General features: G+C 40.4%; 1 protein-coding gene across 2 annotated transcripts in view; it reads left to right on the top strand.

Moving 5' to 3' along the window:
• Positions 1-23,207, top strand: part of LOC135474715 (activated CDC42 kinase 1-like) — a 32,699-nt gene extending 9,492 nt beyond the window's left edge. Inside the window, exons 2-14 of one of the 2 annotated variants that reach the window (XM_064754278.1) lie at positions 933-1,058; positions 2,549-2,681; positions 3,639-3,842; positions 5,735-5,887; positions 6,840-7,025; positions 7,355-7,446; positions 7,795-7,921; positions 9,578-9,724; positions 10,378-10,472; positions 14,130-14,224; positions 15,033-15,129; positions 15,633-15,721; positions 16,809-23,207. In XM_064754278.1, coding sequence (XP_064610348.1) covers positions 933-1,058; positions 2,549-2,681; positions 3,639-3,842; positions 5,735-5,887; positions 6,840-7,025; positions 7,355-7,446; positions 7,795-7,921; positions 9,578-9,724; positions 10,378-10,472; positions 14,130-14,224; positions 15,033-15,129; positions 15,633-15,721; positions 16,809-19,096 — 3,832 coding nt within the window. In that variant the 3' untranslated portion in view covers positions 19,097-23,207. The remainder of the gene's footprint in view (positions 1-932; positions 1,059-2,548; positions 2,682-3,638; positions 3,843-5,734; positions 5,888-6,839; positions 7,026-7,354; positions 7,447-7,794; positions 7,922-9,577; positions 9,725-10,377; positions 10,473-14,129; positions 14,225-15,032; positions 15,130-15,632; positions 15,722-16,808) is intronic. The other variant, XM_064754279.1, reaches the window with a different exon arrangement.
• Positions 23,208-23,572: the final 365 nt, after the last annotated feature.

Here is a 23,572-nt window from a genome sequence, read left to right as displayed (position 1 = left end):
AGTGTTTGTCATTTAGTTGCCAAAAATTGGATATTTACCTATAATATACCCACAGAGCCCTAATTAAAATATTAAATGAATCAAGTGTAAGTAGCAATATTGTTGGATGTCATTAACTTGAATTATTGTCAGTAGTATGTAAAGTATTAAGGATTTTTACCATGCTGCAGGTGTTTAATTTTTTAGCTCAGTTCGCATTTGTAATGCTTGGCATGATGCAGCTAATTTATTTATAACTTCCATCTGTGCTGTCGGGATGGTTTTATGTTAGAACTACCTGGCATGTGTGGCATGTTCATTTATTTACTTCATTGTTTGCCTGTTCTGATGGTCTATATCTTCGTGTAGGACAACGTGTTTGTAACTGAAGGCAGCCAACCATGATGAATTTGCTGTATCTTCTCGTGAACACCTTTGATACGCTGCATGAACAGGATTGCTTCTTTGGACAAACATATATGTACATGTAAAGGAAAATTTGATAGTGTATCAGGTGTACTTGACATCGACAGATGGGTTTAACAAGGGGGGATTCTCAGAGACACGTGCAGAAATTAACATGGGAGAGAGAGGAAAATTAGGAGAAAATATGTAAGTGCAAGTGTGAATTTTGAAGCCGGGCTAAAGTTACAGGTATGCACCAGGTTCCCTCTGGTTCCCCTTGTGGCTGGCTTGGTTCCCCAGGGTTCTGTCTGCCACCCACCGACTCCCACCCCCCCCACCCCCGGTTTCCCCTGGGTTCTGTCTGGTTTCCCCTGGGCTTTGGTTTTCCTTGGGGCCTGTCTGGTTTCCCATGGGGACTGTCTGGTTTCCCCTGGGGCCTGTCTGGTTCCACCTAGACTTTTCTTTATTAATCCTTTTTATGTCCTGGCAAAACATGAAAATTCAGAATCAAACATCAGAGATAAATGCAGTATGATTTGACATTGTAGTGATATTGAGGAGATAAGAGCCAAGATGACTGAGGAGGAAGGCCAGGAATGGCTGATTGATCTGCTGACTGAGGTCCAGCTGGACCAGTTCTACACCAAGCTCCGCGACGACCTCCAGGTCACCAGGTGAGATTAGGGTGTGAAGGAGATATATGTGTTAAAGTGACTGAGGTATGTGGTCATAATAATACGGGATAACTAAGCCCATAGCACACCAAACTCTTTGGATAGATACTCCAAAAATGCACAGTTTTGACTGCAGGCTTTATTTGGTTGCGATGAAGTCACACTTAGACTTTTAACTAAGTAAAATAACTTGCAAGCGATAAATTGCAAGGTAATCTTCATAAACCTTAGATTGATCGTGTGATAAGTCATGGATCTAGGTGAATCCTAAAGAATCTAACATTATCGTTACCTGTAGTGATCAAGCAGAGGTCAGAGTGGTCTACTCCAGATATATAGGAATCCTGCTTGTGTAACTGCAAACAACTGCTTAGGTTTTCAGTTAGGGTAAATTGGCCACAATTGACCAGGATAATCATCGCGACGATTCTCACAGGTTGTAGCTCTGGTATGACTAGGACTTAACTGTAACTATACAGTACATAACTACTTGTATTTTATATATGTATAACATATCATTTTGTGCTAGCCAGAAAGTTTGGTGTGTCTAATATATACTTTGTGACAATTAAACCTTTTACAAAACAAGATGACCTTTTCTATGCCTTTGTGGGAAGGCCTGTCAGCGACCTCAAGATGGTAATGAGTTTCCCCCAGGTTCTGCCTAGTTTCCTGCCATTTTGATGCTGACTGTTGTATGAGTGAAATATTCTTGAGTATGGTGTAAAACATCAGTCAAATAATTGAACTTCCTAAACCTTTAGCTGTACATAGGAAGGTCTGTCAGCAACGTACGGATGGTCGTGGGTTTCCCCTGGGCTCTGCCCGGTTTCTTTCCACCATAATGCTGGCTACCATTGTGTAAGTGAAATATTCTTGAGTATGGCATAAAAAACCAATCAGATAATTAAATAAATAAACCTCTTAGTATTAAGTGCTCATTTTTAAAGTGATATTTGTTTTAATTTATCTAACATAGCAAATCTGCTTTGGTATAGATGATAATGGTACTTCAGTTCACATGTTTGGCTATGCAGAAATAGTTACATAAAATTAATAAAAATTTCTCCTTTATTTATAACTCATAAAAAAATCCAGCAACATTGAAATCTTTTGAATGTAAAATTTTGAATGTTCCTTTCAAGGAAATGTTAAGTAGAATCTTGCTGGATTTCCTGTACTGTAATTCTCCAACCTTTTTCTCATGTTTTCAAGATGTTTATGCAAGCATGTTCCAAAAGTATTGTTCTATGGAGATTGATAAAATTACATTTTTTGTGAAGACCTGAAATTGGCCAATCCAAGCAAAGTAGTTTTGACTTCAAAATCAAAACAATAAGGTGCATAAATGGAACTGAAATGTTGCTCTTTTATATGCACAAAGGTTGAGGAATTAGTGTTCTCAATTCCTGAAATTTCCTTTTGATTGTCTGTGCTACAAAATTGAAATGTATTGAAATTACGGAGACTTGTTTTTGATGTATTTACAGACTTGGTCACTTTGACTATGTGAAGACAGAGGACCTGGAAAAGATTGGGATGGGTAAGCCGGCAAGTCGCCGACTGTTAGATGCTGTGAAGAGGAAGAAGGCCACTCTGAGGAAGAAAGGCATCTTAGATAAGGTACACTGAGAGATATGTCACAGACAGGCATAGATAAGGTACACTGGGAGATATGTCACAGAAAGACATCCGAGATAAGGTATAGTGGGAGATATGTCACAGAAAGACATCCGAGATAAGGTATAGTGGGAGATATGTCACAGAGAGGCATAAATAAGGTACACTGGGAGATATGTCACAGAAAGACATCCTAGATAAGGGTATAGTGGGGGATATGTCACAGAGAGGCATAAATAAGGCACACTGGGAGATATGTTACAGAAGGACATTCTAGATAAGGTATAGTGGGTGATATGTCACAGAGAGGAATAAATAAGGTACACTGGGAGATATGTCACATAGAGGAATAGATAAGGTACACAGGGAGATATGTCACAGAGAGGAATAGATAAGGTACACTGGGAGATATGTCACAGAGAGGAATAGATAAGGTACACAGGGAGATATGTGACAGAAAGACCTCTTAGATATGTATGGTGGGAGAGACAAGTGGGATCCCAAGAATTTGCAGCATTTAAGGGATTTGAAGAGGTATGAAACAAGGTTCTGTGATGTCAAATTACTCAACCTACATCAAACCAAAGTTCTTATAGATTATTAAAAAGTCGAGATGTACTACTTTTTTACACCCATTCTGGCAGGCATTTCATGGAGCATATTGTTAATGTCGCACATAACTCTCTTATCCTTGTATTTACCAAGGTCCCATTTCTTAGAGCAGTTTTTGGGCAGACTTCACGTGCCACTTATATATGTATATATATATGTATAGGTGCTTGGAGAAAAGGGGCTGTGAATGTTTACTAAACATGTGCAGTGCAATGTGTGACTTTCTGTGACTGGCTGGCTGATTTTTGATGCATTTTTTGTGAGAAGAAGGTATTTTTCAAGATTAACTGCAAAAAGAATAACAATCTCATGAAGAGGGCACTATGTTACATGTACATGATTTTTCAGATTCTCCCCGGAAGCAAACCCAATGAAAGATTTTCCACCAAGAAAAGTAGTCCGACACCTGGGAAATCTTTGAGCCCTGTGAACCGAGAACAGCTGCTTACCTGCTTGATCAATGAGAAAGCTCTAGTCATGTACAGTAACCTTGGGAATGGCTCATTTGGTGTGGTGAGGAAAGGAGACTGGTCAACACCATCAGGAAATAAGGTGAGAGTTATCTCCCTTCATCCCACAGTGAAGCATGGCGTAGAACGAATTACCCCGTGGCACAGTATTGTCATTGCAAACATCCACTGTGCATCATTGGCTTTAAATTTTTAGCAAAATATGAACAGTTTGATATATAACAGGTGTCAATCATTTCTTTGGTAAGTGAGTGAGTGCTTGGGGTTTAACGACGTACTTAACAATTTTTCAGTCATTTGATAACGAAGGAATCCTTAGATTGCATGTACTGTGCCTCCTTGTCGCAGGACGGATTTCCACTGCTCTTTTATCTGGTGCTGCTTCACTGAGACCCCTTACTGAAGGCAAGTAAGCCGACCTGCCCAAGCCATTATACTGATAGGGGTTAACCAGTCGTTGCACTATCCCCTTCTTTCTGAATGCCAAGTGAGGAAGTTACAACTTCCTCTTTTAAGGTCTTAGGTGTGACTTGATTCAGGATTGACCCTGGATCTACCGCTCCCGAAGCGAACGCTCTACCAACTGTGCTATCGGGGCCGGTCCATTTCTTTTGGATGTGACAATATCGCAACATGCAATACATATTCGTCAGGCATGTAAACGAATGGAGAGTGGTTGAACATGTTCACCTAGAACTTACCTAAATTGAGTTTATTTCCCAAGGAACAGGGGTGGATGGCCGTGGGTAGCCAGAAGGATATGTAGAAGGTTACCATCTGATGCCATGCATTACCTATATGTAAGTCAGACATCTACAGTGGACATCCTTATTCACACAGTTGTAGACATCTTCCTACATGTAAGCCTTTTACTGGCCCCGAGAACTAAAGGCTTCTACCAGAATTTCTCTAACCAGTGAAGTTCCTGTGGGAATCTGCATTCTACATGTAGGTCTCACCAGTTAGGGTGCAGCTGTATAGTTTTAGGTGTGTCAGGTACACTAATCCAATAAATGAATACACTAAAGGCATTAATCCTAATGCTGCGCTCAGTAGCATGCCTACAAGTTGTATTTTCGAGTTCATGACATGTGAATCCCGTTTAAACTTCATGACTTGTAAATATCACTCGTGAGCTCGAAAGTCAGCTGAAGGATCAAAGTTTAGCAAAGATTGCGGACAAGCAACAGGTCCATAAAAAGTACATGTATACCAAGATGTCAGTTAACAATTTATGAACCTTCTCACCCACCATGCATGCATTTCCTCGATGTAAGTGGGGTAAAACGACAACTGCTACAAGTTACTCGCTTCCAGCAGGACAGAAGCACGAATTGCCTATGCAGTCGCCATCTTGTTTCATAGGCACAACTGACGAAACTGTCAGATTGATTCTGCCTCTAACCTTCAACCAAATTCACGACACGAAAAGTGTTTATGAGGGTTATCAAATGCAGCATGAGTATCAGAAGAAGAATTTACAGACACTCTGCACAAGGCTGATTCAGATGTGGGAAAGTTTGTGTTGTCGTATAATGTATGTTTACATAAAGCTGTAGAATTTTCATAGATGAAGACCTTTGGTGCTATGACCAGCTTACTCTGTTCCTCGGTAGTCTAAAGATCATCTGAAAATATCTTAGTTTTTGTTAGTAATTAACTCCCTTTGGAGGTAAAAGTGTTGCACCTGTCATTGATGATGAAGATAAACTGAAAATGTATTTCAATGCCCACATTTTTTTTTCCAGTGATTAACTTTCTGTGGAGTTAAGTATTGTACCTGTCATTGGGTGTTTGTGAAAAAAGCTGGAGGCTATGATTGTGAAAAGAAGTGTGTGACACAAAATTCTGCCTATTTACTCAAAAAAACCCATGAACATTCTACATGAATCTTCTATTAAACTGTATTTTCACATGGGATTATGCAGTCACACACTTGTAGTTATACCTTTCAGTGATTTCATCTTGTTACAGATTCCTGTTGCCATAAAAATCCTGAAAAATGATGCGCTGGCTCTGCCAGGTGCCTTTGAAGATTTTGTAAAGGAGGTGAATGTGATGCATTCTCTGGACCACCCCAACCTGATCCGCTTGTACGGAGTTGTGCTCTCCACACCCCTCATGATGGTAAGACCCTGTCACGTATATACAACCTACATCATGTAGGTACTCACACGGGTGTTGTTTTGAACCCTGTTTGATATACACACGAAGTTGGTGCCTTGCTGAAAATAAACAGTAGCTGTGCCTGTGAAGCCACCAGTAAGGTGTGCATATCTGTACCTAACACCTCGGAAAATAAAATTATTTAGGGGCTTCGGTGGCCGGGGGTTGGCACGCCAGCATGACACAATCACTCAGTAGCCTCTCACCAGTCCAGCATATACTGGCTTCCTCTCCAGCTGTATGTGCCAGCAACCTGTGGATGGTTAAAACACCAATTAAATAAATAGATAAATAAATAAAATTATTTGTTTCATTGTTGTTTAATAATACATGTAATGCCATAGTTGAGAATTTCAATTAAATAAAATAAAGCAAAATAAATGTGCAAACAAAATGTCAAATTTATTTGTACGGTAAGTGTTCAAATACCACTCTTTCTGAATGAGTGATGGCTAAGCAGCAGAAAGTGCTTTATGTAGCCAAATAAATAAAACAATCCACATATGTACATTTACATTTGGACCTACTTTGACAGAAAAGTGAATCTTTAATCACATCACGTTATTCAGTTACTTGCAATTCATGGATTTATGAAGTTTTGTCAGATTTGCTGCAATTGCCTTGGTGAATTCAGATGAACAGATTTAAACAGCCAGTAGTTCCTCTAACAAGTTATACATATTACACAAGTAGTGTTGTAAAATAAGAGCTGAAATGTAATAACATATAGCCTAGTCATATTGAAGTCAGAATTACACTACATGTACTTATATGTTACAATAAATGAAAATATCAGTCATAAGTATGACAGAAATTCATATTGGTACGTCTTCATTGTATAGTAAAATACACGCACATAGAAAAGGGGTAAAATAACAGCATCAATTAAATCTGTTTTTTCATGGATAACCAGGTAACAGAGTTAGCTCCCTTGGGATCTCTGCTGGATCAGTTACGACGAGAGCAGCAGAAGTACCTGTTAACGACATTGTGCGACTTTGCCATCCAAATTGCGACTGGGATGGGGTACCTGGAATCTAAACGCTTCATCCACAGAGACCTGGCCTGCAGGAACGTGTTGATGGCCTCAGCAGAAAAGGTCAGTTTGCGAAGAAAGCACTCTTAAGTGTATAATTTCAGGTCAGTTAATGCTCTGGCTGGTTAGTTAGACAAAAGTGCCTGAGCAGCTAATCAGTGCCTGACTAATGAGGACATGTGATCAAGTCTTGATTCGCATGGTTTGTTTTCGGCTGTAAGTCTTTGGGTTTCACATAAAATAATGTGGGTTTCCTCAGTAACTTTATCCGGACTGCCATCATGTAAATATTTAAGTAATATCCTTGAGTACAGCTTTAAACCCCAAAATGTTTCATAGCTTCTTGGTGTTCTATAACATAATAATGTGATACACGTGTTAATATTTTCCAGGTGAAAATAGGTGATTTTGGTCTAATGCGAGCCCTTCCCAGTCAAGAAGATCACTATGTGATGACAGAACACAAAAAAGTGCCATTTGCATGGTAAGTTTACAAGCATTAGTCACATGAAACCTACAGGTATATTCTGAACTAATTTTCTGGTACATTTACCCTTTCCAGCAACTTTATGTACATGTCATCTCCTTGTGCTGTCATGTATTTAAATGTCCAGCAACTTTTGGAAGAGAAAAATTTTGCGACAGACTGATACTTGATGAGAAAAGCAGTAGACGGCTCAGGCAAAGGGCAGGTTTTTGGCATATGTATGGGAATGTGTATTACAATGAAGTCATGTAAACTACATGCGAAAACATGTAATATTTATTGTGTTGTGTCATAATTCAGGTTGTAAATTTTGTAAACCTCAGATCTCACCCCTTTTTTGCTCAGGTGTGCCCCAGAGAGTCTGAAGTCTCGTCAGTTCTCCCATGCGAGCGACACCTGGATGTTTGGGGTGACCCTTTGGGAGATGTTTACCTATGGCCAAGAGCCCTGGATGGGCTACAATGGATCGCAGGTAAGGGTGTAATTCTGTAACCACCACACAGATAACCTGATATGTCTGAATATCGCACAGTGTAAAATGTGGATATGTTATTCATTAAAAAAATATAGCTGAGCGACTACTCCAAACACAAGCTATTCCACAACAGTTGACTGAAAAACCATATTTTGCAATAAAAGGGACAATACTTCTGAAATAGTCAAGGATCTTCAGAATAGAAGAAATTCAACAAAAATTTTGCATGATAGTTACTATACTGTAAATGCCTTTTATTCGTGGGCATAAGCTTTTGCGAATTTGGTAAGAAGACACATTCGCGGGAATCAACTTTCAGGGATCTTAACAGAATTTTGGACAACTGATAAACGAAAATCAAACTTCAGTAAACAAACTTCAAGTAATGAAACAACTCAAGCATTCAAGTAACAATGTTATCATTTAAACTTGTTTGTCCCTGTAAGATGTGACAGAAATTCTATACAATACAGTAACTTGATCAGACAAAGGAAGTTAATCCTCCTAAGGTTTTAATCTTTTGAAGATTGTTAATCTTTATAAGACTAAGCCCTTTCCTGCTTTGATTTGATTTGTTATTGATTTGTTTGTCTCTAACCATGGCAATAAATCAACAACAACAACAACATCACATTGGGGCAGAACTAAGCCTCCTTAAAAAAAAGCAATATTAACTGACGATCAATTAAGCAGGATTTGTAAAAGATGGAATACCTTCTAATTAGGTATTTCTGATTAACATGTTTGAAAAAGTATTAGAACTGTAGTGCTTGTTAACAAATTTATAACTGTAACGCATGCTTCATCAATAAATTACTTACATGGGATTTATATTTGATGGCATCTATTTTCGCAGAAGTGTTTGCTGCAAAATCCCCTAATGCTACTACCACGCAAATAAAAAGGCATTTACAGTATATACTTTTTATTTTGTCTTTAATAATGATGAGCTGATAGATTATTAATTATAATTAGAACTCCAGTTTCTAGTCAGGTAGTAGACATTAAGTTATGTTTGAGTCTCACCTAATGATTTTTTTTTTTTTTTTTTTTTGATTGGTGTTTTATGCCGTACTCAAGAATATTTCACTTATACGACGGCGGCCAGCATTATGGTGGGTGGAAACCGGGCAGAGCTCGGGGGAAACCCACGACCATCCGCAGGTTGTTGACAGACCTTCCCACTTACGGCCGGAGAGGAAGCCAACATGAGATGGACTTGAACTCACAGCGACTGCATTGGTGTGAGAGGCTCCTGGGTCATTACGCTGGGCTAGCGCGCTAACCAACTCAGCAACGGAGGCCCCCCCTCTCACCTAATGAAGTTCCCCAATTGTGAGCCTGCAAGTGCAGCACCATGACCCAGGAGCCTCTCACCGATGCAGTCGCCGAGAGTTCAAGTCCAGCTCATGCTGGCTTCCCCACTGGTCGCATGTGTTAAGGTCTCCCAGCAACCTGCAGATGGTCGTGGGTTTCACCTGGGCTGTGCCTTGCTTCCTCTAACCACAAATATTCCTAAGTGAAATATTCCTGAGCATGGTGTAAAACACCAATCAGATAAATAAATTTAATGAAATAGTAGTGTCTTTACGTGTAGTAAAGTGTGTATTAAACTTGACCATTGACATGTTTGTGTGCTGGTGGTTTGGTCAGATTTTACAGAAGATTGACGTTGAGAGTGAGAGGTTGCAGAAGCCACCCCATTGCCCTGCGGACATCTACCAGCTGATGTTACAGTGCTGGGCACACAAACCTCAGGACAGACCTACATTCCTCGCTCTCAAGGACTTCCTCTGTGAGGTAGGGCTCGAAAAGTAACTTGGGAACCATGGCAACACCAATATTGTGGTATCCGTAGCATCAGTAGTAAAATCTTTTTCTGTCTTCAAACAACAAAAATGCAGTAAAAATAGTGGGGTCAGGAACATTAAGACTGATTTTAGCTTGCTGTAATTCTTCAACCTTTTTTGCATGTTAGGGAGGTGTTTATTCAAGCATATTCTGAAGACATTATTCCGTGTAGACTGATAAAATTGTACTTTTTGTGAAGCCCTTAAATTGACCAATATGGAGTGCACTAAATGTGAAAACAAAACAGTATACTGAGTATACATGTAACAACACTGAAACATATGTGCATGCATGTTCATGTAAAGCATATTTGAAGCCTTGTTCATCATTAGGAATTTGTTTTATATTCTATGAGAAGTTTACCGATCAAACTCAAGTTCTAGAGAATGTCTTCATCAATTAGAGGAGCTGTTCACTATTAAAGAGGATTATCTCCCTTCTCTGACGTCAGAGGAACAATGGGTGGGAACTGGCCAACAGCATGCTGTGTTGGATTATACAAAGTGGATTAACATGCACTAGATAGAACATGGGCTTGAAATCATGGGTGGTATTCACCATGGACAAGTGTTGGGTTACGGTTGTCATGGTACTGTTTACAGGTGCGACCACCTGAGATGAGGGCTATCCAGGCATTTAAGGAGGGAGACAAGCTGGAGCTGGAGGCAGGGGATCACATCATCATCATTGATGGCAGGTAGGACAAGGCAGCGCTGTGTCTGCTGGTTATGTAGTACATGCCCACATCGTCATCATTGATGGCAGGTGGGACTAGGCAGTCCTGTGTCTTCTGGTCACGAGGTGACCACAACTCAGTATCATTTAGTACATGCCCACATCATCATCATTGATGGCATGTAGGACAGGGCAGTCCTGTGTCTGCTGGTCACGAGGTGACCACAACTCAGTATCATTTAGTACATGCCCACATCGTCATCATTGATGGAAGGTAGGACGAGGCAGTCCTGTGTCTGCTGGTCACGAGGCGACCACAACTCAGTATCATTTAGTACATGCCCACATCGTCATCATTGATGGCATGTAGGACAGGGCAGTCCTGTGTCTGCTGGTCACGAGGCGACCACAACTCAGTATCATTTAGAACATGCCCACATCATCATCATTGATGGAAGGTAGGACGGGGCAGTCCTGTGTCTGCTGGTCACGAGGCGACCACAACTCAGTATCATTTAGTACATGCCCACATCGTCATCATTGATGGCATGTAGGACGGGGCAGTCCTGTGTCTGCTGGTCACGAGGCGACCACAACTCAGTATCATTTAGTACATGCCCACATCATCATCGTTGATGGCAGGTAGGACGACGTAGTCCTATGTCTGCTGGTCATGAGGCGACCACAACTCAGTATCATTTAGTACATGCCCACATTGTCCTCATTGATGGCATGTAGGACAAGGCAGCTCTGTGTCTACTGGTCACGAGGCGACCACAACTCAGTATCATTTAGTACATGCCCACATCATCATCATTGATGGCATGTAGGACAGGGCAGCCCTGTGTCTACTGGTCACGAGGCGACTACAACTCAGTATCATTTAGTACATGCCCACATCATCATCGTTGATGGCAGGTAGGACGAGGCAGTCCTGTGTCTACTGGTCACGAGGCGACCACAACTCAGTATCATTTAGTACATGCCCACATCGTCATCATTGATGGCATGTAGGACGAGGCAGTCCTGTGTCTGCTGGTCACGAGGTGACCACAACTCAGTATCATTTAGTACATGCCCACATCATCATCGTTGATGGCAGGTAGGATGAGGCAGTCCTGTGTCTGCTGGTCACGAGGCGACCACAACTCAGTATCATTTAGTACATGCCCACATCGTCCTCATTGATGGCATGTAGGACGAGGCAGTCCTGTGTCTACTGGTCACGAGGCGACCACAACTCAGTATCATTTAGTACATGCCCACATCGTCCTCATTGATGGCAGGTAGGACGAGGCAGTCCTGTGTCTACTGGTCAAGAGGCGACCACAACTCAGTATCATTTAGTACATGCCCACATCATCATCATTGATGGAAGGTAGGACGAGGCAGTCCTGTGTCTACTGGTCACGAGGCGACCACAACTCAGTATCATTTAGTACATGCCCACATCATCATCATTGATGGAAGGTAGGACGAGGCAGCCCTGTGTCTACTGGTCACGAGGCGACTACAACTCAGTATCATTTAGTACATGCCCACATCATCCTCATTGATGGCAGGTAGGACGAGGCAGCCCTGTGTCTACTGGTCACGAGGCGACCACAACTCAGTATCATTTAGTACATGCCCACATCGTCCTCATTGATGGCATGTAGGACGAGGCAGCCCTGTGTCTACTGGTCACGAGGCGACCACAACTCAGTATCATTTAGTACATGCCCACATCGTCCTCATTGATGGCATGTAGGACGAGGCAGCCCTGTGTCTACTGGTCACGAGGCGACTACAACTCAGTATCATTTAGTACATGCCCACATCATCATCGTTGATGGCCGGTAGGACGAGGCAGTCCTGTGTCTACTGGTCACGAGGCGACCACAACTCAGTATCATTTAGTACATGCCCACATCGTCCTCATTGATGGCATGTAGGACGAGGCAGCCCTGTGTCTACTGGTCACGAGGCGACTACAACTCAGTATCATTTAGTACATGCCCACATCGTCCTCATTGATGGCAGGTAGGACGAGGCAGCCCTGTGTCTACTGGTCACGAGGCGACCACAACTCAGTATCATTTAGTACATGCCCACATCGTCCTCATTGATGGCATGTAGGACGAGGCAGCCCTGTGTCTACTAGTCACGAGGCGACTACAACTCAGTATCATTTAGTACATGCCCACATCATCATCGTTGATGGCCGGTAGGACGAGGCAGCCCTGTGTCTACTGGTCACGAGGCGACTGCAACTCAGTATCATTTAGTACATGCCCACATCATCATCGTTGATGGCATGTAGGACGGGGCAGTCCTGCGTCTGCTGGTCATGTAGTACATGCCCACATTGTCATCATTGATGGCAGGTAGGACGAGGCAGTCCTGTGTCTGCTGGTCATGTAGTACATGCCCACATTGTCATCATTGATGGCAGGTAGGATGAGGCAGCCCTGTGTCTACTGGTCATGAGGTAAATGCTGCTAATGAGAATCATAGCCTCAAAGTTGTCATTAAAATTTGCCTTCAACAGTAAATGAGTTGATGCTCTCACAAAAACTTACATTTGAAAGTTGAGCATGAAGTTTGAACATAGATAGAAAGATAACAAAAAGACACCTGGTCTGCTCTTTCTAGCCAGTATACATGTAACTTTATCAGGAATATTTAGTTTCTTTTTTTTTTTGCACCTGGTTAGTCCATATAATGAACAACATATTCATGTTTTACTTCTCAAGAAAACTTGGGGAGAAATGTAATTCTTTGGTTTCAGCACCGCTGATATCTGTCCTAAGATTTAGAAGAATTAGGGTAAATGGGATTTCCATTTACTCCTTAGTACTGCATTGTGATCAATGGTATGTGTTACTTTAATCAAAATTTTTTGAAAAATATAAAAAAAAAAATTGTCACGTTGAATTGAACAGTATTCAGATCCCTAGTTAGCGGTTTATCACCTGGCACAGCACCATGCCTATCGAGAGGTCTGCCATGGCTCTGTGGAGCCACAGTGCACTGGGCCCTGCCTCTAAAAAACACTTTATTCTATTTGCTGTCCTTTTCTGCAAAACAATACTGTAAAATAAATAAAATAATTAAAAAAATACATGAAGAAACATAAACAAAACAATTTCTTATTGTTTAGGTCTTAAGTTAATAGACTGTCTGCTAAGGAGTACTTCATTTAAAAAAGTTCTTCCTCTTTAAGAAATGCTTTTATTGAGATACTTATGAGATATCTACAGGCCAGGCTTACATATATGTGATTTCTTTTTTATTAATAGTGGAGGAGCTTTAAATGATACCTTCCACTGGTGACATGGTATTAATTTTGACATATATTTAAACAAGACTTCTCAACTGGTCTTGAATCACAGCATCACCATCTCCAGCAGTGGTAGGTTCGTGGTGGCTGGGAACCTGTAGCCCCAGAACACCCGGCCATTATGGCTAGGACATTCAACCCCCATGCCTTTAATAAACCCTGGCTAAGGATCTGGTGTTAAAAAGAGAGTGTGTATTGATCCCTTGTGTGTATTATCTTGCTCACCAGCTGTAACTCCATGTAAATACACATTTTAAGTTTACACAAACTTTGCTTAAATTCTTCACACATGTAAGGATTTAATTGAAATTTCATACAGAATCTACTAACTTGCTGCTCTTGTCCCCTATTGCACAGACCGGACCATTTCTGGTGGAGAGGTCAGAACAAACGAACTCATGAGGTCGGACCTTTCCCCCGCAATATTATGGACCCCCAACGAAGACTTGCAGGTCAGCACGCTATGCTTAGCATGATCTAATTTCTCATTTATTATTTATATTTTTATTATTTGATTGGTGTTTTAAGCCATACTCAAGAATATTTCACTTATATGACGGCGGCCAGCATTATGGTGGGTGGAAACCAGGCAGGGCCCGGGGAAACCCACAACCATCTGCAGGTTGCTGGAAGACCTTTCCACTTACGGCCGGAGAGGAAGCCAGGATGAGCTGGACTTGAACTCACAGCGACCGCATTGGTGAGAGACTCCTGGGTCATTACGCTGGGCTAGCGCGCTAACCAACTGAGCCACGGAGGCCCAATTTTATCATTTAAAATGTTCATTTATGTTACAGCTTGTACAGTAAAACAGTTGTGTTTTAAAATGCATTTTGTGAATCACATGATTCTAACACTTTACAACGAATAAAGTTGTACTGTCATTCTTTGCACTCAACTCATGAGTTAGCCCAATTTCATTAGTCTTTGATCTACTTGTACAGAGACTTTGATGGTTTACTTCAAAGCTTGACAAACACAACCAGTCTGAAATCAAGTGATCTCTCAAATGCCATCATTTTGTAGCAGCATTGTAAGATAACATTCAAGAAAATGTCGAAACCCTGTAACATCAGACATTCTTTTCTCATGCTGTTTTGTGGAGTTTAAAAGTATTTTTCCATTGCCCTAAGAACAAATTATAGGTGTGGTTGTGTTTGGGCTCATGGTTATGTTTACAGCTCATGGTTATGTTTACAGCTCATGGTTATGTTTACATCCCGTAACTATACTTTATACAGCCTATGATTATCTTTATAGCCCACGACATCAGCCATCCTCTGAGAAACAGCTTTATCCACACTGGGCATGGTGATGTTGGAGGCTCCACATGGGGGGATCCATCCATCATTGATGAGTAAGAAATCCATATAATCATCCCTATAAAAATGTCTCAATCATTAGGTGCCTTATTTGGTGATAAATTGCACAAATGAAATATGCAGATTAATGGATGATTCATGTGATCAGGGTGCTGGTTGTATCCTGACCCTTGATGAGGAATTCTTAGATGCCAACTCATTCATTGTTTTCTGCCAATATGGCAGCAGTGTCTGTGGTTTCCAAGTTCACAAATGCATGTTTATCAGTAATACCAAAGGTTGCAAACAGTTTACAAAAGGAACTGAAACTTACATAACTTGTCTGTGGATTCTTGAGCATGGCATTAAAGCAAAGTAAAAAAAAGAATAAATATCTATAGTTAAACAATATATAAAATGTATGTAATCGTTAATACATGTATGTGCTCACAATTTATGTGCATTTTTTGATGATAAATTGCAGAAACCAAATTATAATGAAATGAGGTCATGTATGATGAAAAAACTTTTTTGGAACTAATGTCCGTTTTCTTTCAAGGGTCTATTTGAGAAATCCAATGGAGCCTCCAGATATATCTGGAGAGACTGATGATGTCAAACCCACACAACTTCCAGACCGCAATAAACGTAAGTTGTAATCCTGCATATGAGCTGCTACGAAATGAGTGTAACTTGGATGCCGTCATATAGGTAAAATATTCGTGAACGCAAACACAAGTCAAATAAATGTAACTTGGAGCTGAAAATGATAACCAGTTACCTTAGCTACATGTATGCCAGTGCTTAATTTAGCTGTAATAGAATAATCCACCACTGTTTTTAAATGTTGTGTTAATTTGGATTACATGTATATGTGTTCGTGTTTTTCATACGTGTTTGTAACTACTGTGTCTTTGTTAGTTTATTTCAGTGGGGTATATCATCACATTATATGTATTCTGTATATCACAGTAGAAAAGCTAGACTTCAAAATCTATCATTTTTTCTCTTTATTTCCTTTTTTTCTTTTTCATGGTAATTTTATTAGAATAGGGTGTTTCAAAGACAATACACTATGATGGCTCAGTGTTTGCATTAGTGTAAGCTGGAGACACAGTTGAGCAATATGGGCACATGTACTTTTTTCGTGGCGTTTAGTATTCCAATTAACTTTTAGTAGGGCTGTGTCTGGTGTCTGAAGCAGGCCTGGTTAGCTCTGTGGCCGAGGTGGTTAGCATGCCAGCGCAGCACAATTACCCTGGAGCTGGAGCTGGAGCTGGAGTTGCTAAGAGTTCAAGTCCAGCTTATGCTGGATTCCTTTCCGGCCATATGTGGGAAGGTCTACCAGAAATGTGTGGATGGTTTTGGGTTTCCCCTGACTCTCTAAGTGAAATATGCTTGATTACTGCATAAAACACCAATCAAATAAATAAATAAACAAATCGGTGTACTGTATTTGACCTGTAATTTCGCCCAGAAAGTGCATTTTCGTAGGCAGATAAACATCATTAGATTTTATGTTAGGTGCTTAAACTTGCATTTTCCGGTAAGATATGATCTCACTTTATGAAACCTCAAACACCTTTTTAAGATTAAGAGAACTCTCAGAATCAGGTGAAATGAGTAACAGTCATCTAAAAAATTTTGGGTAAAATACCATAGTTGTGGAGGTGTTTTATGGAGATCATGTATGTGTGTAACACTCTCGATGTCATTATTATTTTCTCTTTTGTAGGACCGTTAATGTACCAGACTCTTAATGGTGGGAAGCTGTTCCAGTACGCCAAATTTCAGAATGAGGCAGATAAAGAAAGGAAATCCAGTCCAAAGCCAAACAGACAGGAGCGCTCTAAATTCTCCCATAAATCGTCGTTTTATGTTTCATCTCACTCCGACAGTCGCATACCAGTAAATCGAGCAAAGCCCAACGCAACGTACCCACGATCTGGTAAAGAGGAGATTCATGGGAAACGTCGAAGTGAAGAAAGGCCCCTCATTGACCTGAGCGATGAGGTTGAATCTACCAATGCCGCAAATCTGTCACGTAACTCTGCAAAAAACTCTCTGTCACTTTTTGACACTTTAATGACTGCGGACACAGAATTAAGTATTTACAGGAATGTTGAGTTGCCCAGACCTCTCATAGGAGACCCCAATGCAGAGAAAGATCCCTTTGACCTGGTGTTTGACGGACTGCGGTACTCGGGTCCTTCCACTGGCAGTAGTAATAACAGCCGTAGTGTCACCCCAATACAGCAAACTGCAAGCTCTGACATGACAAAATCCTCCACATTGCCATCATCCTCTGCATTGCCTTCATCCTCCGCATTGCCTTCCACCTCCACATCTTTGTCCTCGTCACTAATCGTCCAAAAGCCGTACCAATCAAACAAATTGCCGTCAGCCGACAATTATCAGCCTCCAGTTCCCCCAAGGTCACAGTACAGCGAAGTACCAGAACAGAATTTACAGAATCTACCAGCAGCCACTAGTCAGTACTCATCCTCTGGTAGCAGATATTACTCTGTACCACCGTCAGAAGATGGGACGTACGCGTCAGTTCCAACCCCCAGTAACACGACCTCTAACTCAGCCTCAGAGTACCCCAAGGTCAGTGCTGGGACAAACCGGCAAATCAAGCCACCAAATCAGTGGGTCAGTTTCCAACCAAACCAGTCAGAGGCAGGTAATAAAAATGCAAAAGCTTTTGATTGGCTGAATGACCAGTTAAGTAACTTTTCACTGACTCCAACCTCACCCGCCGCCAGTCCCAATAAGACATTCACGCCGCCTCCACCAGTGGGCGCTCCTTTGTATGACAGCGTCCCTCCTGCATGGGAGAGCTTTGGTTCACCTAACCAGCAGCGTAAACACGAGCCTGTTGTGTACAAATCAGCACAATATGATGAAGTACCCGTTGAGGCAACAACACCACCCAACCCCAGACCTCTTCAACAAAAGGCTTTCCAGGAGAAGTTATCCCATGTCCTGATCCAGCCGAGGTCTCAGTATGGTGTTGCCCCGGGGACGGTGGCCGGAGCAGTCCCAGGTGCTCGTCCCACAGTCTGCCTCACCAGTACCAGGGACAACTACAAACCTATGTCAGACTTCGCTGATGATGAGTGGGACTCATTTGAGTCTGATGACTCGAATGATCAAGCGCCTAACGGTGGCATAGCGGAGCACCCTCCCCCCTTACCTCCACGGGATTACCTCCAGGATGGACAGCCTGAGGCCAAGTCCAGCAGTTTGGACGACCTGTACTCTGTACCAAGAAAACCTCGCATCCACCCTGTCAAACAGGAGGGTGTGCAGCTCAGCCACACGCACTACTTTCTGTTGCCAGACAAGCAAAAGAAGGACTGCCTTCCTGCCAACACGGCTGCTGTAAAACCATTCTCGGTGGACGGAACACAGTACCAGCGCAGCATCAGTGCAGGCGCAGAGTCCCGAGTAAACAGCGACATGGATCCAGTCATCAACCAATTGCGACAGCGCTCAAGGTCACAGCAGAGGTCAGAGTATGAGAATCTTGACTCAGAGGGGCCACCATCTCCAAAGACCTCACGAACTGCTTCAGTCCACAGTGAAAATTTGTCTTGGTCAGGGATGACAGGGTTTAAGGCTGTAAGCCCAGAGCCCAACCATGGTCGCCCATCTCCTGGGCGACAAGTTGGGAGGCGCGATAGAGCCAAGGCCACCGACCAAGGCTATCAAGGTCAAGGTCAAAGGCAGACATTTTCTCCTTCTAGCTCTCCCAGAGACAAAGTACAGTACGTCCTAAGTAGCGTGTTGGGTGTTACGGACGATGAGTGTCACACAGCACTGTGCCATGCCCAGTGGAACTGTGAAACCGCGATACGATACCTGAAGGTGGAACAGCTGTTTCGTCTGGGTGTGGCCACAAGAGATCACTGTGAAAAGCTGTTAGAGGCTTTACAATGGGACCTGGAGCTTGCAAGCAGTGTGTTGTTAGATGGCTACAAGGATAATACATGTAGTCAGTGTGTGTCTACTGTGTAGTGGGAGGTACAATTCTTCCAGGTTGTGGCTGCACAAACTGACATGGAGGTTCCTGCTGGGTAAGCCGCAGAAAGGGAGGTAATCAGTAGTCCACTTAACAGTGTTCCTTGAATTTTTGAGTGAGGATCAGAAACATGAGTGGTCATTTCCTTGTGTTGTAATACTGAAGTGCAGTTTGAGCAGCTGTTTTAGCCAATGGTATGGTCAACCGTTGTGGGATGTTACCAAGTTGTTGCATACCTCTGTAGTGCACGAGTCCCCAGGCTTATTGAACCAGTGCACATACACTCTTCTCTCAACTGGCCCCTTTTTCTGGAACATATATGGGGTTGTGTATATAAAATGTAAAAGTGCAAATTTAACTACCAAAGGCAGTTATGCACCTTCAAAGTATGCATGAAAGCAGTACAAGTACAAAGGCTAGACAAATAACCCGAGTGCTTTTAGGAGTAATCTCAGTTTTCAGGTTTGTAATCTGTGGAAAGTCAGTTGCATCAGGTTTTGTGTGTGCAGCTGTTTGTGTACAAATCAAAATAATTAAAAGACTGTGTTTGCAGAGAGCCAGAGTGCACATTCAAATTGCAAACTTTTCTGTCATACACGCAATACAGAAGCAGAAGGTCAGTGTCTAAAAGTTTATTGGGCCAATTTCACAAACCAATTGAGTCAATACATTTTGTTTGTGTCCAGAGAATTTCAGATTGCATTTTTCACATATGTGCTCCAAATTTCAGCCCCATTTTATACATTAGATTTTAAATTTTGACACAAGTTAAAACATTTAGTATAATATTTGGGTTGTCAACATAATGCAGAAATGGAAAAGACATTTAGATGCATGTGTACATGTACAGTAGTTACATGTACTGGTTGTCTACATTGTATGTCAAATGTAATTTTACTCATTGTTATTAATTATGGTACTCAAGGTCACATAATTGTATCATTTAGTGGATTAACCCAATAGCCCTAGCTGTTGCTAGCTTTGAGGGCTGGTACATGTATATAGTAGGTTGTGAATAACATGCAATGTAATGATGTAATGCAGACTTCTTACTCCTGTTTTTCTGACTGCAAGATACACTGTGCAAAAGTGTTCATTGCATCTAAGCCATTTTACTTGTAAACAGACGCTGAAGACTAGTAAGTTTTCAGATAAATACACATAAGTATCTGAGTCAAACATAACAATGAAGAATTATTAATGATGATTACCAGGCACATATTCACAGGAGTTAATGTAAAATGTGAGTTTGTTAAAAATGTGAACCTTTTACATGAAAAATGTGCAAGTAGTTAAGTGCATTCGTGTATCTAAATGTACGATAGACGCCCATGTCAGTGTTATGTTCAAAATATGTGCAGCTGAGGTTGAACAAATATTACAGTGAGTGTATTTATGATATATGACAAGCCTGAGTTGTGAGCAGTCCCGACTCACATGGACCTGAATGACCATAAATTTCATCCATGATTAACTTGCCCATTTTTCCTCATTAAGTGGTTTATTGATTTCTGAAAGGTGTTTTGAGTGAATGAGTGCTTGAGGTTTAACAGAAAGGTGTTTTGAGGTTTGCTCGGAAGATGGGGTGACATTCAACTGGAAAAGTTTAAGTTTCAGCACCAAAAATACTATTTTGTGACATTTATTTGCCTCTAAAAATGCACTTTTGTGGGCGAAATTTGAGGTCAGTTATGGTAAATTGTTCTCCCAAAGTATATAAGAAAACTTTTGACTGTAGCGCTAGGAGGTTACCTCTGTTTGTTATGGCTGTACTGACTCTCACTTGATACAATAATATTGTATTCATATCAGTCTTGCACGTAGAGTGTGTTCACATAACAGAAGGAAAGTTTTTGTATCATAGATGACAAACAGTGAATCATTATTTTGTAGAGTGTGCTTTTGGTAACAGGTTATTATTAAGGAAGAGTGGTCAGTTGTCTTAAACGTAGCAATAAAGTATCGTTTTATACGTGTATGAATGATAAAAAACACATTCATGTTAGGTAAGTTCCATAATTTAGATCTTTTGTACGAGATCATAATTCATATAAACCATTTAATGTGTGAAGGTACTAAAACTACAAAACCAAATGATCACAAGAAGCATGTAATGCATTTTGGGAGGAATAATTTTCATTATTAGTTTGATTAATTCAAACCCAATTAACACATCCTGTGATTGGATATTAGAACATGTGATTTGGCTATGTTGAAGTTGCTTTAGAAATAAATTGCTTTAGAAGCATTTAGTGAACAAGTGAGACAGATACTAGATTCTTACAGCTAACTATACATTTACACTAAATGGTATTACATGTAATAAGATGTTTGCACAATGCTTACAAAAAGTGCTGTTCTCAAGCAAATAAACTAAGTTTTCTGTACCTGTTGCCAGTGTAACACTGTAGTGAAATTACATGAATATTGGTAATGTCAGAATCACAATTGAAACCAATAATGAGAAGTAAAAGTAGGTAAAGGCATTATCTAGAAAGAGCTAGTTGAATAGAGAATAACTTTTTTATGCTTAAATTTAATAATCAAGCCATTGTTCTGCTGAGCTTTTAAGCCAACGTAATCACACACAAGATTAGGGAGTTACAGTATGCGTTTCTTTTCAATACTGGTGGTTTATCATGTACATGACTGGCACCATTTCTTTGTGCAAGTCTTTTAAAATAAACCATTGCATGCACTGACAAATTTAACCTGCTAAGACCTGAGAAACAATATGTGTCATAAAATTGTATTTTAGATTGAAACACAAAAATCAGCAAGAAAGAGGAGGGGCCAGAATTTGTTTGTAACATATAGGCCCGTGTTTAACATGTTATGTCTTTGTCAGTTCTGATTGGGTATGTATTTGAAAAGCTTGATCCCTTGCCATCATTTTGATTGATGGTAAATATGCATATTGAACAAGATGTTTGACAACCTGATGTACTTTTGATACTAAAATATTTATATGTGTATGACATTGAGAAAAGGTAGTCTGTAAGAATCCCTGAACGGATATACATTTTCATCATTGTCTGCAGATGTATGTGAGTGTTGTTGTTGCTATAAATATGGTGTCATTCTTTCTTGAAGTTCAAAGATTAGTGAATGAAATGGACTTGTAGGTTTTGTTAGTGCCAATTTACAGTATGAGGAAATCTGTTGGGAAGATAAGAACATGAGCATTATAAGAATGATTGTTGTAGCCTTTGAATGATTGTGTATAAGGCAATTTTGTGATGTCACGCAAGCTGGTGACCGCAGTGTTGGTAGTTGTTGTTGTTATGTGTAAAATACAAAATGTTTTTTAAAGCAGTTGCATTGTTGCAGTAAATGAAAAACCATTGGCCACTCACATACTATTGGTGATTTCAGTTGAAACAGTTCAAACCAATGCTTGTTTGTTCCATCTACATGTTGTTACCACATCTTAAATGTTTTACGCTCATCCTGTTAATTAAAACGTCAGCTTAAGGAGATTAGTTACCTCATCTAAAAAAAAAAATCAAATCATATTAAGACAGATGATCTATATGTAATCACTTTAGCTAATATTGTAATTAAGTATATGTACATGTAAGCAAGGGTTTAGGTGAAATTAATAAGGTGTATCAGAAAATAAAACAGTGTTTACATTTTTCATATACACTATCTTTAAATCCTAAGGCATATACTTTATAGTCTCACTTTCGATCAAAGAATATCGTTAAAAAAAAAATTAAGAAAAAATTAAGTGTTGGTGGAAAGACCACTGAAAACTACTATGTCCAATCCTATACCTAATTGTTTTAGATTTATTTATTTCATTTTATTTGTATTATTATCTGATGTAATGGAGTATAATCTTTGAATTCCTTTCTAGGATTTTTGGACCAGTTTAGATGTCATTCATGTCACAGTTGTTTGTTTTCTTTTTTGTTTTCATCCTAAATAGGTCAACTGCAATAACTGTTGGTTATCTACCTTTTCTGTCATGTATAGGCACAACACTAAAATGCATGGTAGTGTGTGGATAGAATTAAATAACTGCTCAAATTCTGTTGCAGGCTTCATTGACCGTATTGACAAGAATTTGATAGAAAAGTAAAACTCATTACTTCACTTTCACATCACTGGCATCCAGCACTTGTCAATATGGTCAATGAAGCCTCCAACAGAATTTGAGCAGTTAACTATCCTATCCACACAATACCATGCATTTTATCCAGTCAAAAAAATTCTAAACAAATAATTGTTTTTGGACATAGTTTTCTCTGGTATTTCCACTAATTTTTACTTAATTTTCCATAGTGTCTTTTCTTCAGCACCATGAAAACATCTAATCATGAAAGTTAAATTACACAAGCAGTGGACATCATTGGTGGGTGTGGGTTGAGGCACTGGACACTTTTGACTATAAGTTTTGAAGCCCATTTACCCAGACAAGCTAAGCGTCTCACATCCCGGAACTGTCCTAAGCTGATGACACAACA

The sequence above is a fragment of the Liolophura sinensis genome, chromosome 9 (assembly GCF_032854445.1).
Source record: "Liolophura sinensis isolate JHLJ2023 chromosome 9, CUHK_Ljap_v2, whole genome shotgun sequence".
NCBI lineage: Eukaryota > Metazoa > Mollusca > Polyplacophora > Chitonida > Chitonidae > Liolophura > Liolophura sinensis.
Note: the sequence above shows the minus strand (reverse complement) of the source record. Positions and strands in the feature narration are given on the sequence as shown.